Source organism: Myiozetetes cayanensis, unplaced genomic scaffold (assembly GCF_022539395.1).
Source record: "Myiozetetes cayanensis isolate MyiCay16 unplaced genomic scaffold, myiCay2020 scf4, whole genome shotgun sequence".
In the NCBI taxonomy this organism is placed as follows: domain Eukaryota; kingdom Metazoa; phylum Chordata; class Aves; order Passeriformes; family Tyrannidae; genus Myiozetetes; species Myiozetetes cayanensis.
The window spans coordinates 49,041,583-49,060,374 of NW_026087631.1; the positions used below are offsets into that span (position 1 = coordinate 49,041,583).

Consider the following 18,792-nt stretch of genomic DNA (forward strand, 5'->3'; position numbering starts at 1 on the left):
TACTGTACAACTAAGACTTGTAATTTAGAGAGTATTAAATAATACTGAATTTCTAAAAAACTGTGTGTAAATCTCTGAGGTGATATGATCTATAAATAAAAAAGATGTATGGCTTTTAGAGATTTGCTGTTAATTTTAGATTTTCTGTATGAGGGTGAAGAAACCATATGAACTCTAAACTGTAAAAAATGCAGTTGTTGTTTAGATTTGGATGCTTTTTACATTCCTGTTTTGTGATCCTTGGCACATACATACTAATGTCTGTTCTTGTAGATACAGTGTGGGATACATTCTGCTATGATTTGCTTGCCTAATGGGACTTAATACAGGAATTTTTTTAATCTACATGGGTTTTTTTCCTTCTCTTAGCCATCAATGCCATTGTATTAAATAGCTCCTTATTCAATTGGAAAAGTCTGGATAAAAAAGACCAGGACGAGTGAGGATCAATCTACTTAATGAGTGTAGGTTTTACAGTGGGGCTATTTAGAATATATGGACAGTTACTTGCTTAGATTACACAAAGAATTGAATAGAGGGCTGGAGTATTTAAAATCGTCCTGTGTTACGTTTCTGGTTAAGTTCTCACATGGTCTTCATGGTTTTTCCTAATTGTAGTGCTACTCTAAAGTCTTTGGGCTAAAAAGGATAAAAATCTTCCCCAGGCCAGATAGTGTTAATAATCCCTTCTGGTAATGATAGACCCATGTAAATTGTCTGAGACTGACAAGTGGCAGCTTAGAGGTGATGTGAAATGCAGTGGAGACACTTCAAATTACAAACATGGTTCTTGATTATTGTGCTTAACTACAGATCTCTGCCAAATGCAAATTAGATTGTTCCTCCACCTTTCCCCTGCTATGCTTACCCTTCTGATATTTTGTTTTGCTAATTTTGTTGGTGAGGCTGAAGGAGAAGCATCCCAGTCTCTGAATTCTGTGTTAGAATTCTGTGTCTAGGGCAAAACTGTGAAGCTATCAGATAAATGCGTTATTCTAGTTCACTTTCAAACCAGTTCAGGAAAAGAGTATTTCATGGTAGCTATTGTTCAATAACTGCATGCTGTCTTTCTCAGCACTGAAGAGGAGGAAAGAGATCAAAAAGCCCTTGTCTGCAAGGTCTCTTGTGGCGAGGCTGCATTATTTAAAAATTTAGGAGCGTGTTAAAAGCAAACTCAGGGAAAACCTGCATTTTCTGGATCTGTCTGTACTGCTTGTTAAGGTTAATTAAAAAATACAAGGAGATATACCTACTGGTAATTATAACTAATTTGTGCTCAAGTTCACAGATGCACATCACTGGTATATTGATCGAGTAAAGCATTTCTTTTTTCAATCAGACTGTAAATTAGCAATGCACCCCTTCACATAAATAATCTTGCTTTCATCTTGCATTGATTTATGGATCAACTTCAGCTCCATTACATGCTGAGAACCTTTTATTCCAAACTCATTTCATCATGGGTTTCTCTCTTTTGTTTTGTACCTACCTTGCATAAATGCGTTGTGGTTCCCTTTGATATGTTATTCATAATGAAAGGGATGCTGAATTTGAAGCTTTATGTGGCGAAATGGATGATTTAATATTTTAATGGTCTAAATAAGGAGTAATGAATTGAGAATAATTCTTTTACTTATTGTGCGTAAAGATTATGAGGTACTTAGGAATTGCCAGGCTGGAATGCGTGGTTACACTTAATATTGCTTGGTAGTTCTTACTAGAAAGCTGCATTTCAAAGTTATTTTCCATTACTCAGAGGACCAAGTTAATGAGTATGAATTCTTTAGGTTGCTAAGTAGGTCCTGCAAATGCTGCACTTTGGGCAAGAAGCTCTCACTGCGCTTGGAGCAATAGTTGTTCAGAGTGGGTTTGTTATGGGGAGCTGGTCAATGGAACAAGGAATGTTTCAGCTTGCATTTTTATTTTTAATTTGGCTGTAACTGAGGGAAAACTGAGACCTAATTGAGCATGGATGGAATAGAAAGACTTGAATAAACAATTAGTTTTCTGAGGCTTCCAATGTGATATAATAAATGAAACCTTTATAGATAGTCTGGGAGCTCATTGGTAAATGTGAATGAAAATAGATTTTATAAAGAACTAAACTGCTTTCACATCATTAATATTAATGATATAACAAAAAAAAAAGAACAACCAACCCTCTTTCCAGAATATATATATTCTCTTCTGAATTATTTTCTAACATGAGACGAATGATGATGGTGTCAATAGCTGATGAAGATGAATAGGTTTCTTCTGTATTTAATTTTTTTTTTTTTTTTTTTTTTTGCAATTGAAAGTGACTTTGAAGGTCAGTTTTACTAAATTTTTGTCCTAGTTAAAGAGCCAGGAGAAATCTTTCTTAAAAATCTCTGTATGAGCAGCAGCATTAAAAAATGGTGTGCATGTGGATGCCTTCACATTCATGGAGCATAAATACATATTTCCATGCATTTGTCGTGGATTTCTGGAGCTGCAAAATGGATCATTAAAATAATTAAGGATGAAAATTCTACCTGTGGTGTCTAGAAATATCAAAGTTCTTTTCACTTTGCTGTGTAGCTAATTTCTACCGTCATTGAGAAGTTAAGAAAATAGTGTAGCTACTTTAATATTTTTATCTACAGCAGAATATAGTGCATAGCATTGCTAATGCTCCCAATAGCTCTGCATACAATAGTAAGAAAATGAATACAGCCTTAAAAAATGGAAGAACAAAAGCTACCAAAGAGGTGGCTTTATGCAAGGGAAGGTAAGAAAATAGTACTTTATCATGTAATTTTTTTTCAGTGATGCACAATGTTGATAACTTTTATTTTAACTTGTTGACATTTGGTTCCTAGTGTTTCAGCTGAAAACTTGATTGTCTTTGTTCTCTTTGGCTTCTTAAAGTAGATAAATCAGGGAAAACAAAATAACCCTTTGAACTGTGTGCTTTGTGTTAGAACTTTTGCAACTCACTCGTGCCCTGCCAAGTAATTTCTTTGTGGGGATGCAGCAGGGGTCAGCCACTGCTGCTCTGTGGACCTGCTGGAAGAACAGGAGTGCTGAAGCACTTGTGTCTATGCCTACACCTTAAACCTGCAGTGTTGCAGCATGTCTGAAATGTTCTGTGTGTGTGACTCTTCTGCTGCTGCTGGTTTCCAGCTGTTGTCCCTTTGCCCCAGCAAAGGTGTTTCCCAGAACCTAGGAGCTACCCACCAGGTTTGTAGTTGGGTTGTGTTCCTGATTTCCTCTCAAACTGAAGCTTAAGCTGATTTTTGTTGCCTTTCTCTTGCTGCCTTCTAGCTACTCACTGGGTCTCTTGCAACAGATGTGGCAGTAGTCACATCGAATGCACTGTGAAATATTTTTTCCTGCCAAGATGGCCAGCAGGACAGGGACAGGAAGGGAGTATCCTTCCTGCTGCATAGCAGTGGCATGCACCACTGCACATCTGGGCAGAAAAGGGTGGGTTTTCTTTTTTTATCTTTCTTTGTCAGATCTCTTTTAAAACTGGATGCAAAGGTAAAACATGAGTGTGCTTCCTGATGCCTGGGCAGTGCTCAGAGAAGCTTACCACAGAGAGTTGTTTTTTTTTTTTTTTCTGGATGATACACTTACAGCAGAGCTGCTGTCTGTTTTCATGCTTTTTTTGATTAACTTATCAAACAGACTTCCTCAAAGAAACTGCTGTTTTGAGTATGGTCCCTCTGTGTCATTCCTAGTAGGGCTGACCTGTTGAGCTGCTGCAGCTTTGCTCCGGCTAGCAGCCTGTTATGATGCTTTGACTTCTCTTGGTTTTTGTGAGTGCTTGCAGTTTCCCCTAGTTTGGAAATGATCTTTTTGTTTCAGAAGTCAAGACCTTAGCATATCGTGTACATTCCTGAGAAGATACCTGTATGACTCAGAATAAAAAAAAAGCACCCTGTGTGGTCACCTTTAACTATGGGTAGAAGTGTATTTGTTCTGGTTTTTTCGTCTTACATGAGGTCTGCAGAACCTGCTATTTTTTAATCTTTTAGTGTTTATTTAAACCAGGTGAGTAAATCTGAGGAGACTGAGGGCAGGCTGAATTGTTGAGGCAGTGTCTTCAATAGTGTTGATTCCTTTGTTTCCTGGAAAGAGATCAATCTCTCTCTCAATCTGTGTGTACAGAGGCAGCACCCAGGAGGCCTTCAAGAACTGAAGGACTCTGTCATAGCATGACAAAACTGTTCCATCTTAACCAGGGTAAAGTAATAATTGGCTAAGACAGCAGGCTGCATGCATATTTATAGGCCACTTCTTGGCCTTGTAGAATACTGTGAAGGCTGTGCTTCATTTTCTGTGCAATCATGTGTAAATATGTTTCTGAAAAAGCATTGGATGCAAGAAGATTTTTTTTTTAACAAAGCTGTAGCAGATTCTTCATATTCATCTGACTTGTATTTATTTGTTTTTAATTGGCCAGACATTGGATTTTTTGAAGAAAAATGCAACTGTTTTAAAGGCAGATTTGTATTTCTAATATGAGTGTGAAGTGGGTAGCAAAAGAATATGGTTATGCCTCTGCTGATCCTTAGGAGAATTCTTAAAATATTTCTCTACTACCTACAATATGATAGGTAAGAACATGCTATAGAGAAGCATCATGGGTGTTGTTTGCTGATTCTTTTTATTTAGATGACAACACATGTTCAGCATGATAAACTGGACAATTGTGAACAGTGACTTTAGTTATAAGCATTGTGTTTCTGTATATATGTAGGATATAAAATCAATAAATAATATGATTAGAAGTGATGCTTTGTGAATCACCGAGCTTTACTAGGGTTTTTTTCTCTTTACCTTGATAAGGACATGTTTGCAGTGCTAGTTGCAGGTTATATTCATGTGTAAATTGAGTGTTGCTGTATGAAGGATTAGCAAATCTACCTGTACATAACACGTTTTCTGCCTCAGTCTTTTCCTTCAACGCAGAGTGTGAAACCTTACTTTCTGTCTGTACAGTAGCTGAAGACCTGAAGTATGTCCCTGTCCTGACAAGGAAACTGGAGGTTGTGGAGGCAAGTGAGAGAGTCCAAGGATGGAAGTCTAGAACCAGAATGACAGATGCCACTAAGCTGGAGAACTAGATCTGTCAGCCCAAGCTGAGTAAGATCTTTCCCACAGAAAGGCAATCCTGAATTTAATAAATGTGGGATGAGTAGTCATCTTCCTGCTTGACCTGTGGGGGGAGGTGGTGGTGGGAAAGGTTTCTGATTGTTTTTGAGGAATTGTGATATAAAAGAGAGCAAAAAATGGGATCTTTCCTTGTCCATTGAAATCCATGTGGCCTGGTGAGTCTTCCTCTGTATCCACTTTGTGCCTTCATTATCCATAGCTTCTTGGAAGTGTTGCTAGTTTTGGGATAATTTTCCTTTTACCTCTGTGTGAATTAAGTTATTTGTGATTATCTCTTCTGCAAAGCAGAGGCTGCTCTGAGAGCTGTGTGTATTCAGAATAATTGTGTAGTTCTCTAAACGCTACTCAAAACTGAGGTGGGTTAATACTGCTTGTGGCAAAGGGAATGTAGAATATTTCAACCATCGGGTGACTTAACTGGAACTGCTAGCAGTCTTGTCCAGCTACTGTGTTAGACAGGTTTGTGGAGACTCCTAGATTGCTCAGATTACACCCACAGGATGTAAGCAGGATCCTTCAAAAGCTGACGATGTTGTGACCAAAAGCAGTCAGCTCATGGCTGCTGCAGACGTTAGTTATTGCAAGGCATCTGTGGAAATATGTTTGCACCTCTGCTTGTGTTAGTGCTTTAAGACAGACCTCTGGGCTGTCTGTGCTACCCCACTGTAGCATCTCCTCTTCAAGTCTAGTTTGGTTCTATCGAGTCCTCGTCAAGCATCTGGAGTAACTGAAGTGCACCATGCTCTTAATTGACTAAAATGTCTTTTTAAACAAATTCTGAGATGCTTTTGGAAGGTATAATCCCATCTATTAATAAGATTTTATACAATATTGCTCTCTGCATCAGTGGAGCTAATCAAAACTCATGTATCTGTGCCAAATGTGATTAGACTTAGGGAGAGTATTTAAGTGATAAGAACATACCTCTTGCCAGTGTCCAGTTGAAATAAGTTTGTATACCTTGCCTGGAAAAAAAAAAAAAAAGTGCTTTGTTGAGCTATTATCTTTTAGCATCAGTGCTTAAAATGCCTGCATAGGAGCCAGATGCAGAGTGCTGAGAGGAACTGAGTGTAAATAAAGGAGAAACAAATTGATTTGTATCAAAGCTGACAACTAGGAATAAATAGGGTTAATCACTGTTGAACTACTAGTGGGTCTTGGCATGGTCGCTCCTGGCAAAGGTTACATTTGAAGATGCAAAAGACAGGAGGAATTTGTTAGGCTTGTGAAGCCACACTTCTATGAAAGATTTAACTTAGCAAAGATCAGAGTTTTTACTGAAACCTGAATATCTCTTCACCATCAGGGAGGCTTCTATGCTTTTATCTACATAGGACTGGAGTGTGAGGCTTTCCTTCTCACTTTTTTAAACATCTGTGGTATTTCTTGACAACATACTTATTAGTGGAATTTTATTTTTGGAATTCCGGTTGTTAATGAAAAAACCCCACCTAATTAGTAAAAGTATACTAGATATTTCCTGCTTTTGGTGCACTATATGCAACAGTTTTCAGGTGGTACATCTCTCCTCTGGATTGGTGCCTGACTGGGGGAGGCTTAAAATGGGTGACAGTGCACAGCCTTTTTATGGAAACTTTAGGATTTAATATGCATACACAACATGACCTGAGGTAGAGTGAAATTGTGCAGCATTCAGGATGAAGAAATAGAATTGCTTAATGGAACATCTTTGTTCATATTGATAAGACTGAATACTTGACTAGTATTTCCCATTTTCTGTGGAAAGTAGAAATACTGCCTGTGGAACGATTAGGGGAGGTTGGAGAGGAAGTATTTTGGACAGTAAAACTATAGTGGATGTTTTAAGAAAAAGTGGAGCTGATCAGATGAGTTCAGTTCTCATTTCAATACAATTTTTATTGGAAAAAAACACTCCCAGGTTGCAACAAATCTCAGCATCTGGGAACAACTTATTTTCGTTATCCTGGTGTTGTCAGTGTGATTGTGTTCTCTTAGCTTCATTCACCTTCCTGTACCCTTAATTTTTTCTCTTGAAATTCATTTTCTTTCTGACTGCCTCACACCTCATTATGTACTTGGCTCAAATTGTACTCCTAAACTCTGATACGATGTCTTATTTTGAATCAGTTGTCATGTCCTTAATCTTCATAAGGACATGTAGGCTGACGTACTTGATGTGAGTATTTGATGATATAATTATCAAGGAGGGAATTCATTCTAGCGGAAGAATAAATACGTGATGGTAAGCAGCTGGATTCAGTGCTACTGGGGGTTTTCAAAAAATGCTAATATAATCCTTTCTGAGTAGGTGAGCTGTTAAAAGTCCTTGGCTATTACAGTGTGAGAATAATTTTCTTTAGAGGAACGTAGCTGATTCTATTGATACAGAAAATAAATAGCTTCAAAATAGGGTAAAAAATTATTTGAGGACAAATTGATTCCTGTATAACTGGAGGAGACTGTCACTCAAATTCCATCCATGATTCTATAGGATCTCTAAATCTACATATAGAAGTCTATGGTAAGGATATTTGGATGATTCTGTTCCATGTTGTTTTTGAACCATTCTCCTCTAATAATTCTATCCCTTTTTGTAAGGTTCTTGGGAGGGAGAGAGGGGAACAAATAGGGTTTTGTGAAAGGTGTTATCTCCTAAATTTTACAATGCTTCTGTAGAAATTCATTATACCTATGACAAAAGCAGGCAGATTTTTTTATTAAATATATGGAAAAATGGATTGGAAGAAATGAATTGTAGAACAGTATGTTGGTAGCTTGGAATTTGCCATGTATTTCTGTCTTTCAAAGTGCCTTTGTTGAGAAAGTATTATTCAGTATTTAATGTTGGGGGAGGGAGGTTTTTAAATAAGTTAACCACCCATGCATTTTGAATATTAACAGCAAAGACTGTGGTGAGATGTGTACTGATTAAAAATCTCTCTCTAAGCAGCCTATATGGATTGTATGGCTAACTTAACGCACTTATACTTTAGATACAGGGCAGCCAAATACGGTTGTTTTCATAGTTTATTTTTCATTGTTTTTATTTTTTAGCTGAAAAAAACTCCCTCTGTTACCCCATTGCTCCTTAGATCACAAACATTTCTTTTAAAGGAGTGTTGAGAGAAGTGTGTGCTTGTAGCCTGCGTGCAGTAATAAGACAGTGGGCAGAGCATGTGATAATGAGAACCTAAATGTGTAACATGAATGTCTGTCTTTTGGAAACTACCTGCAGGGATATAGCTATTGTATTTCTTGCAACTTGCTGTCAAGCAAGTTTCACTGATAGAAAAGGTGCAACAAAACAAACCCTGGTTGTCCTGTTGCATTTGTCATTACCACTCAACATCAGCACATGTCCATGTAACTGTAAGCATAAGGTAAAAAAGTGATGACTGTGGCTGGGCAAAACTGAGTACTGTGTAGAAGCCGGTTAAGTAGAATTATTTAAAATATCTCTGGTAGACTTTCAACTCACCTCAATCCTCAAAATACTTGCTTTGATTGTTATGTTGTGGACAGCGGTGTCCAATCTGTACCTGATAAGACACACAACCTGAACTTTCATAGTGTTAGGTTTCAAGGATGTTTTTCAAATAAAAATTAACAAGATTGAATAGGTCTTGCTATTACTGATTTATTTAAATTTGATATAATCTTCTGACTGAACAATTGTAGTGTCTCTTTGACTGAATTAACCATTTTGTGGGATTTGAATATGCAACATGTTATGCTGCTTCAGAATCAGGTTTGGGTTCCAAGGAAGCAGGATCTAATGTTCTCATTTGGTTTCCTTACTTGTACTTGAATGCTGTGCCAGGCAGGAGGGGAAGGCCATTCTGTTGAGGGCAGAAAACCTCCTTATCTGCAAAGGTTTTTGCTTGAAGTGAGGTCTGAATGGGGGCTAGAAAATCTCTGAAGTTCTGGAACATATAGCTGTCTATTTGAGAGTAATACAAGAAGTTATTCAGAGGGAGCTTGCAAGTCTGGCTACTTTTTGCAATCCATTTCCTTCATATTTCCCAGACATCCAGAGCTGTAATATCAAGGCTACTAAAAGGTGTATTTTTGTCTACTCTTCTGGTTTTGCTTCAGTATCAGTTACAATGTACAGACTTGCATCAACTTTGTACCTTGCATCAACACATTGTACCTGCCCATAGGGGTTTTTTTTTTTGCCCTTCAGAAGCAAAAGTAAGCAAGCCTTAGGGTAGCTTCCAGAAATACTGTGTTGATACATGTGTAATTGTTTCTGTAAAGCAGGAGTTGGCCATCAATATGAAAATACTAAATTATGTATTTCCATATTGTTTCTTTGTAATGTTAGACCTTATAAACGTCTTTTAGTATAGTTGCTTCAGGTGATGAGATGGGGTTCTCTACATCCAGCTGAAACTGAACTGACAGATCTGGGTAAATGTCATCTACTGTATTGAATTTGACTGTTCCTTTATTAAAATGAACTTCTGCCCTTGAGAAACCCTTGGTGAAAGCTAATATATAGCTGTAATATTTTAGTCCTTAATTTGTCATATGCAAGATTCTTACTTTGGTATTGTTGTCTCCATATAATAAAATCATATTCACCTTCAACAGAGTCGGAATTTCACCCTGATGTGTTTAAAAATAGAAAACTTCAGAAATTGCATTTCATTGCCATATTTCTCATGTCAGATGATTGCATAGCAACTTTCAAACTGAGGACATCTTGTTGAAGAGCACTGGTGGGAAGGATGTCTCCCATCTTTCATAGTTCTTTCCTCCTCAGTCCTGTTCCTTATGTAGTTTCTCAGGCATGGTCCTTTGATGTGGGGTTGAAATTACTTCCTCCTGACTGATAGCTTTTGTCCCAGTGGCCATCTGCATGGGGGTCTCCACTTCCATGCAAGCCCTTAAAGAAGTTTGTCTTGTTAAGAACTTGTGTGCCCAAAGTGGTTCTGGAATCATGCCAAACAGAAATTTTAGTTGTGGTAGAATCATTAGCATTGAGGAGGTACCTTTGTGAGAGAATACTGTCAGGGCATTGCAAGAGGTAACTGGGATAATATTTAAACTGTCTTAGCTTTAAAACATCATACATTTCTGAAGATGGGAAAGCATCTCAATTGTGAGTTGAAGATCTGGATTGTATTATGCTACTCTGTACCATTAGCACCATCTTAAAGCTTCTTCAGAAACCCTGAAGTTGTGAAAATATAGAGCACAGCTTAACTGGAAATAATGAATTTTGTAATTAGACTGCATGTCTAATTTGTTGGACAAAATAAATGCACCAGTCCATTTGTTGTGGGACTGACTGGAACAATCATAGAGGTTGAATACCTGGTTACAAGGGACAAGATGAGAGGGTAGAAGGTTCTAAATTCTGTTGTGTTGACTTAAGTGCTAATGGATAGGGAGCTTAGTGCATTTGCTGATTTTTTTTTTCCTCTTATTTATGTTGTTTAAAATCTTCATGAACCTTAAGCCAGGAAAAAAGGCATTTAAAATGTGCTTTGTTACTTTGAAGTGTGAACCTGGTTTGAAAAAGAACATGATTTTTTTGCCAGTAACTCACCTAAAGCCTTCATGGGATCATGTCATCATCAGATGCTTGGAATGATTTGGAGTCCAGCACTGAGCAATCTCTGCCATCCACCAATCTGTGAGCAATTTTGAGTATTTGCTTTTAGACTTATGTGAAAGACTGTCAAAATAATGTTGTTTTTTTTTTAAAGTCAACTGTTTTCAGTCACTTCTTTTCTAAAGGACTTATTTGCAAGTAGTTTGTAAATTCACCTTTTGAGGTATATCAGAGGTTGTAAATACAAATATTTGTATTTACATATTTGATATGCCTGTGTTTGTGGAAGAAAAATGGTAACAATGGTTAATTAAATATTTCTTCTGATCCCCAAACCATCCAGTTTAGGAAATTGCTAAAGGCATAGGCTCTGGGTGAATGAGTTACTTCAGTGTCTGTTTTGAACATAAATGAGTCTTACTGTGCTGAAGAAGCAGATTCAGAAGTGCAAACACCTCCAATAATCAGCAGATTTGATGAAACCTCTGAAAAAAAAACCCTAACTGACCAAAACACTAACTAACCTGAAATAGTAAATACATAGGAAACTATGAACTTGGGATTCAAAATGCCTTGTAGGAAATACAGTACACTGCTTCGGGATTAACTGTAAGCAAAAATGGGCTTTGCTGTGCATTTTCATCAGTGTTGCTGGTGATCTTGATTCCTTCCTTTCAGCGAACAGAGGATGAAGCAGTTGGGAATGCAGGTGGGCTGTAGGTTTTCTGGCCAATAAGTCTTGGTACGTGAATTGTAAAAATCCAAAAGACTTTGATATGCTTTGCTTCTAAAAAATTTTAGTAAGAATCAGGGTTTAAATGTTACAGAAAAACATTTGAATGATTTGCAAAATAGGGATCCCATGCAACTGCGGCAGTTTAGGCTGAAGGACAGTTGTAAAACTTTTTCTACTTTACATGCTTGTGTCCCTGCTTTTTTTTCTTTCCCTATATGTGCTCCATGGTTTCCATCTTGTTTTTGTGAATTTAATGAAATATTGAGACATGAAATGTATTGTCAAAACCAGACAGATAGAATGTTGTGTGAGAGTGATGACAGGAACACAGTGTGAAGAATGAGGATGTGTATTTCCACTTATTTCAAAGTCAGTGTAAATGAATGATTTATAAACAGGATAATTTTTTTTTTCTCTACTGGCATTCATAAATCTGTTCATTAGTATTTCCCTGGACTGGGCACTGGTTTGCCTTTTGTTGATAGTGCAGTGCCATCTAGTGACTGCTCAGATAGGACTGGGGAGAAATTTCCAAAGAAAAACATTTGACGAACAGATCACATAGGTTTCAAGGTTGAGTGCTTCACAACTGCAAAGAGATTACTTTTATGGAAGTTTGAGTAAGCTGAAGTATAATCACTTGTACCTGCAGAAAGTGCTCCTTGTGTTAACATGTGGCTGGAGGTGGTGTGCACTGTACAAGAGGAGGATGACTTTCTTACACAGCCAGCCCAAATCTCATACTTGCTAAATTTTTCATTTCAGTTAGCAAATTAATTACCTTAAGGTCTTTATGAACACTAATTTTTTTGCCAAATGCTGTTGTAATCTGTAGTTGAAGGTAACTTAGATTTTTCTTTCAATGAAGGTAAGCATTTCAACAATATAGTTACGTATTTTTTTTTCTATGTTTCTTTGCAGCTTGATCACATATTGTCCCCCCCACCTATACCTTTCCGAAAATCCAGCAGTCCTGAAGTATCTTCTGGTCTTGGAAAGTCTCCTAAATTTAAGAGACAGTTGAGTGAAGATGGGAGACAGCTCAGAAGAGGAAGCCTTGGAGGAGCTCTGACTGGTGAGTTTGGGGTATGTAATGTCACCTGGAGGTTTAACATTTGTGGAGCTCATGGCACCTTGACCTCTGGTGTTTGTCTTGTGGCTGAACTCCCTGGGGGAGGTGTAAGCTCCACCTGGAGTTTCCATAAAATCACTTCTACATGGGTTCCATGATTGGTGAGCTCATGTCTGAGGTTCTGCTTCCATGGGCTGCTGATAGGTGGCCAAGCACAGCCTAGAAAGGACTCATATTTTAAGATTTTCATGAATATTGTATTTATCTTGCCAACTTAGTTTACCTGTTTTGAGTTGTGATCATGTGCATGCATTCATGGGGCCACATACATCTTGTTTCCTCAAGGAGCTGAAGTGCACAGATGGTCCCCTTATACTTGATTTCATTAAAGAAAAGACAATTTGGCCTCATTTGTCTGGTAGAGTCCTCACAGCAAAGGAAGGGTGTTACCAGCTAGCCACTGGTTGTGGACTGCAGCTTCTCCTCTGTGGAGCCATGTAGAAGTAGCAGGATGCTTGAGGGGGGCTCAGGCCTGATAGTGTCTGTAGAAGATACCAAATGCCTGGTATCATGACACTGTACTGGGAGCTCTATTGCTGCAGTGGTCACTGAAGAGGGAATAATTTTGAGTATGGAGCAAATTGAATATGGAAAAGTAGGGACTTTGTGTATTTCAAGAAAAATAATTTTTAAATTCACTAGTAATTTGGATTAAGTATGTTCTTAAAGTGCACAATTTCTAATAGTTTGAAGAATTCATTGTATTTGCTGAGAGGGACAATAGATTTGAGTGACTTTACTGGGAGATACAAATCTGAGACTCAAAATCTTATTTTATCTGTCCAGGTGTTGTTGGTTGATATTAGAATCTAGCAGGTTAAATGTAGGTTAGAGGAAGTTGAAATGATATTTACTAGAGATATGGCAGTCTCTAAATTCTGTACGTTGTTCAGAGCCATTTTTGCTTGGGATGAAAAATGGTGTCACAGTGGATAGAGCTGATTCTTCTGCCGTGTCTGGAAAGTGCTTTTAGAGTGTTGGCTTTCCTCACTTGCTTCCCATCCTTCTCCGAAACCTTATGCTGGAAGAAGCTTCAAGAAACTATAGCAATACCTCTCTTTGTATTCAGTAGCTTAAAATGACCTACAGTGTCTCTGGTAAGTGACAAATAATTTATTTTTTCACCTAAGGAACTTAATTTTTTTAAGTTCTCATACTTTATGTGAAGGAAAAACAGATGCTGTAGGAATTTCTTGTATCACATCAGCAAATAATCATTGCTGTTATTTTTAGTGTCACTGGGTAAGATTTGCCATTTCCCATGGAATTTAATTTTTATCAAGAGTTATTTTATGAAGATTTCAGAAACAGTGTAAGAGTATTTGTGATCCGTATGGGCTTTCATGAATGAGATGTGATTTACAGCACACAAGTGTCAATTTTGCTAACCATATCAGTGAACTCTGGTATCTCTGGAGTGTTACAGCTCTAAAAGCTTGGAATGTAAACCAAACTACTGTTTTACTGAAACTTAAAACTGCTAGCACACTTCTTATTTTTTCAGGAGGAGCTGGTGTAGTGTTTTAATTTTATTTTTGTTTAACTTTGAAGTGGGGTGGTAGCCTTTAAAAGCTATTCTTTCCTATGTAAGCCCTGCAAATAAAGAGGGAGAAGACAGACTAATGAAAAACAAATATAGCAACTGCTGCCATAGTCTCTGGTCTTTATCAATATGCTCAAATTATTGCTTGAGGCCTTTATAAGGGGAAATGGATATTCTTTTTGTCTGCTTGCAATATGCTGTGCAGAGTTTCATTTCAGGATTTGTGAATATAGTGTGCAATGATGTTAAACTGCTTTATTACTAATGCACTTTAAATGAACCTGGATACCCTAGGGCTTTGGTATCTTAAAATAGTTTAAATATCTTAACAGCTTTCATGATACTGATTAAATTAATCAAAGTCATTCTGATGACTGAAAGTTTTTAATATTCTTTTGGGATTTTTTTTAAAAATTACTTTAAAGAAACAGCTGCAGATAGAGAACTAATTCCCAGGGTTGTTTCAAATGCTCAAGTTAATTTCAGTGTTGCTGTGGTCTTGTTTTTACCTATCTTTTTTATGTAGTTAAGTTTGGGGGGGTTTAATTTTCTTTAATGCTTAAGAGTAGTTTGCTGCTCTGATTTGAAACTACAGGAATCACAATATCACTTAAAAAAAAGGAAACGGGAGCATGAGGAGGCCTTCCATTAAAATGTGTGAGCTGACATTTGGTTTGGGTTTACTTCTATGCTCACACGTCCTTGCTGAAATTTGTGTTTCAGTCTTAATATTTCTGGAAAGATATTCCTGGTCCATAGGGAGGGGGAATATTTTGGAGACCTGCCATTTGAAAAAGTACTTGATTTTAATTACTTGAGCTTTAATTGCACTATGCACTAATTACTGTCTTCTTTTATTCTTTCTTCTATTTTGTTACTTTTAATACTCCCTTAAGTACTAGCTTAACAATGGGTATCAGTCCATTTGGAAATAGTTCATGAAGGTATTTTTGAAATTATTTATAGTTCAGTCTCTACCTCTGGGAATAAGTAAAGCAAGAGACATGATTCCTTGGTTGCAAATTTGCAGAATATTCCTATGCTGATGCATGTTGTTCACTCCAAATGTTAGAAAAGTGAATTGTGCTTTGTATGTTACTTTCCCTTTGCTGTTAAAAACACTTTGCTGTTAAATATTATTGAGCTGTAGAGTATAAGCAGTATTAACAATGAAAACAAAAATAAAAATTTAATATGTTTTTTTAAAACAGGATAGTTAAATTCCTACAGGGCTGACTACTAATAGAGGTGAATAGATAGGGGTTTTATCTATGGGAATAAATCCTAAATAAATGAATTTATTGGGTTTTACAAGAGGGAATAATGTTATGCAAGATATATGAGAGGAGATAAAATCTGTAGTGTTGCAATATATGGAATGAGATTTGCAAAACTGGAAGGATTAGAGTTTCTGAGAACCTTCTGCCTTGAGTTGGCTATGGTAAATTACAGAAGTCTTTATATAGGAATATGAGAAAAATTGAGAATGATGTACAGGATCTTTCCACAGGGAAGTCAGCACAAGGGAGAAGATGGTTGGAAACTTGTGGAGGTGCAATAGAAACCAAAATTATTTTCTACACAGCTTCAGGGACACTAGAGCCCTTTTTTTTTCTCCCGAGTTGCACAGTTTTAAGCAATCCAGCAAACATGTGTTTTCAGTGACAAGTAAAGAATGCTTTTCAGAGTTGAAGAAATTTAAATCAGTGTTTTTGAGAACAAAGCTACTATTGCTTCCTGTTGAAAATTGCTATGGAGCCACTGATATTACATAAAGTTTGACCAATAAAAGAAATTAATACTGCTTTGTGGGGTCAATGTGCTGCTGTGTTTTGGAAAAGACACTTCAATATGAATTGTTACAAGAGTATTGCTTTTCTTTATCTTCATTGTGGAGGAGGTGGAGGAAGACTTTTGGAAAAAGAGAGACTGAGTTTGGAATGAAAAAGGTATATTGGATGTGGCCTGCTATTAGTCTAGCAAATCTGCTTTAATAGTTCTTGTTGAGAAGGGCTAGCAGTATTGCTTAATAGAAAAAAAGGATGAAAAACAGTATTTCATAGCTGTGGCTGCTGAATGTAAGCATTCATGAGATAAAACAACTCCAGAGTAAAAGAATTGGAAGTAATTAATGACCAATTAGTCTTTTAATTTAAAAGGTCATGTTACCAAAGGGCTATAAAGTTAAAGGTAGCATAGCCACTGTAATCTGCTTTTGCCTTTTTCTCTTCTGCTTCTGCACAGTAACTCCTCTCTTACTCTGGATTCCTCCCTGCATGCACACATGCCTGTAACTGTGCTTGCCATATCCTTTACCTGGGAAGTAAACTGGATCTTTGAAAGTTCTGCTTCTGCCACAGACAGTGTAAAACTTGTGCTGCTTGTTCAAGTGCAGAATAAACCCTGTTGCAAAGCTGAACTGTAGCTGCTGGTTTCATAGCCCTAGGTCGGATGCAGAGGGAAAAGAGGACTACTCCAGAAGAACGCTGGTGCCCTCTGGGTGCAGGGGTATTGGAGGCGTGCAGGGCAGAATTGAGAGCAAACTGTGGTGAGGTGAGGTCAGACATCTGTGTGTACAGATGTATTCAAATGCCTCTTGCTGTAGCCTTAGACTGCCTTCTTAAGCATTCCTAATGGAGCGCAGACTGGGACTTTAAAACTTATTTCTAATCAGGAGAAAAGATGTTTAATTAAAAAGCTGCTTTTCTGTGGTGGCTGTTTTTCTTATCTTTGCAAACTTCAAAGGGCTGTCTATAGTCAGAGAGTTTTTGGCTTAAATTGTCTACAGATTTTAGTTTGCTGTGTTCAGAGATGCTTAAATAGAATCCATGGCAGAAAGAAATATGCAAGGATGAGAAATTAAATGAGCTTAAACCGTGGAGAGGTCTAACCTGGCAAATCACTCGGACAAGCAAAACTTTCATGCCCCAGCCCTGCTCCTCGCTTAACACTGTGGTGGGCGGTTCAGCTTTGTTCCCTCTCTTCAGCTGCTCTGGTGCAGCATTTGGAGATTGCTATCTCTCCACTTATGAAAGATATGAGAACATATTGCTGGGAAGAGTTTCTGTTTTGGAGACCTCTGTAGCTGTCTCAGTTGTCTCTATACTGTAATGATAAACTCTGCAGTTATATATAAAGAAGAAAAATTAGAATTTGTTACCTATAGTTTGAACTACTTATCTTGCATCTCTAACTGCCTGGAAACAGACTACCTGCTGGGCTATTTGTCTCTAATTGTGATAGGGCTGTTATCTACTAACCTTATGTTACCTGTATTTATATAGGATCAATTTAACACATGCAAATTTCATTTTATAGAATCTTTAATCTAGTAATCCTAAAGCACTTTATATTAAAGAAGTTACTTTACAGTCCAGAGAACACATATTGTCTACAGATCACAAACAGCTAAAAACGAAGAAATCTTGCAAGTTTTTGTATTTTTTCCTTAATATTCTTGTTATGATCATCTTTCCACTTCTGAGTCATCAGTCATCCAAATATGCTCAGCAGTTGTTGTTATTCCCATATAACTAATCTGTGGTTGATTTTAAATGAATTTGGGGATTCTCAGTCTGGTTTTTTGCATCAGAGATTCATCACTTTGCTAACACTAATTAGCAGAAAGATCAACAGCTTTATGGGCCATGCAGAACAAGCTGTTCTCTTATCCATGGGTTGGCATGTGCTGGCAGGACTTGGAAGAGGAGGTTTTCCCCATTCATACAGGGGAGCAGCTGGCAGGAGCAGAGCTTTCATAAACACTGTGCTGTATAAATTTTCATTAATATTGTTGAAAATGGAGATTAGCTCACTAAGGCTTACAGTGTCAAATATATAATACAACTTGATGAATGGGGAAAGTTGAGCAAAAAATCACATGATTTGTACCTTGAAAACTCTTTGGGATCAGAAACTTCCCATTACCTACAATTTCCTATCATAACTGTGATGTGATTAGTTTAATGGCAACATTTTAAAAAGATTTTTTCTATTAATGATAGCCAGTTGGTGTAGATAAATGGAAGTATTTCCTGTGTATATGATAAAAATTTCTTCCTGCTGTGCTACTAATTGATTATACATGTGTCACCCCATAAAAAGCCCTGTAATTTTGTAGCTGTCTCTGGGGATATAGCTTGGTATAGACTGTGTTGTACTATCCCCAGTCCCAGAAACTGGGATGCTGTAGGATGTAGGGGAAAGGATGACTGCCAGTGCTGAAGTTCTATCAGGTGTGCCTTTTTGTAAGGAATTTTACTTCCTGCATTTTCTTCCCCTCACATATTAGTGCAGAAGCATGTTTCAAAATTGCTTTCATTGTGATGCATGACAAGACTTGATGTACTCAGTTTAGGAAGCCTTTTCAGCAACAGCTGCTTGAGGGCTCTCCCGAACAGCAGATGAGGGAGAGTAATAGCCTACTACTGGTGTGAACACCTCTTGTTTCCTGGGTACAAAGGTGGGAAGTTTCAGCAGCCAGGTGTGCATGATCATAAGCAAATTATGCTTCATTCAGCAGCTCTGCCTACCCAGAACATGTCTGGGAGTCTTTTTGCTGCCTTCCTCAAAGGTTTCCTTAAAGCACCAAATCACATGTTACACTTACTCCAGAATTAATTGAAAGAGATAGAAGCAATCTCTTCTATAATTACACATCTGAGGAAATGTGCTGTGGGTTTTTTTGTTGT

General features: G+C 37.5%; 1 protein-coding gene across 2 annotated transcripts in view; it reads left to right on the plus strand.

The window, feature by feature from the left end:
• MAST4 (microtubule associated serine/threonine kinase family member 4) overlaps positions 1-18,792 on the plus strand; it is a 269,784-nt gene that overhangs the window by 46,530 nt on the left and 204,462 nt on the right. The window contains exon 2 of one of the 2 annotated variants that reach the window (XM_050330031.1): positions 12,348-12,501. In XM_050330031.1, the coding sequence (XP_050185988.1) occupies positions 12,348-12,501 (154 nt within the window). Of the gene's footprint in view, positions 1-12,347; positions 12,502-13,607; positions 13,656-18,792 lie in introns of those variants that run through there. The other variant, XM_050330032.1, reaches the window with a different exon arrangement.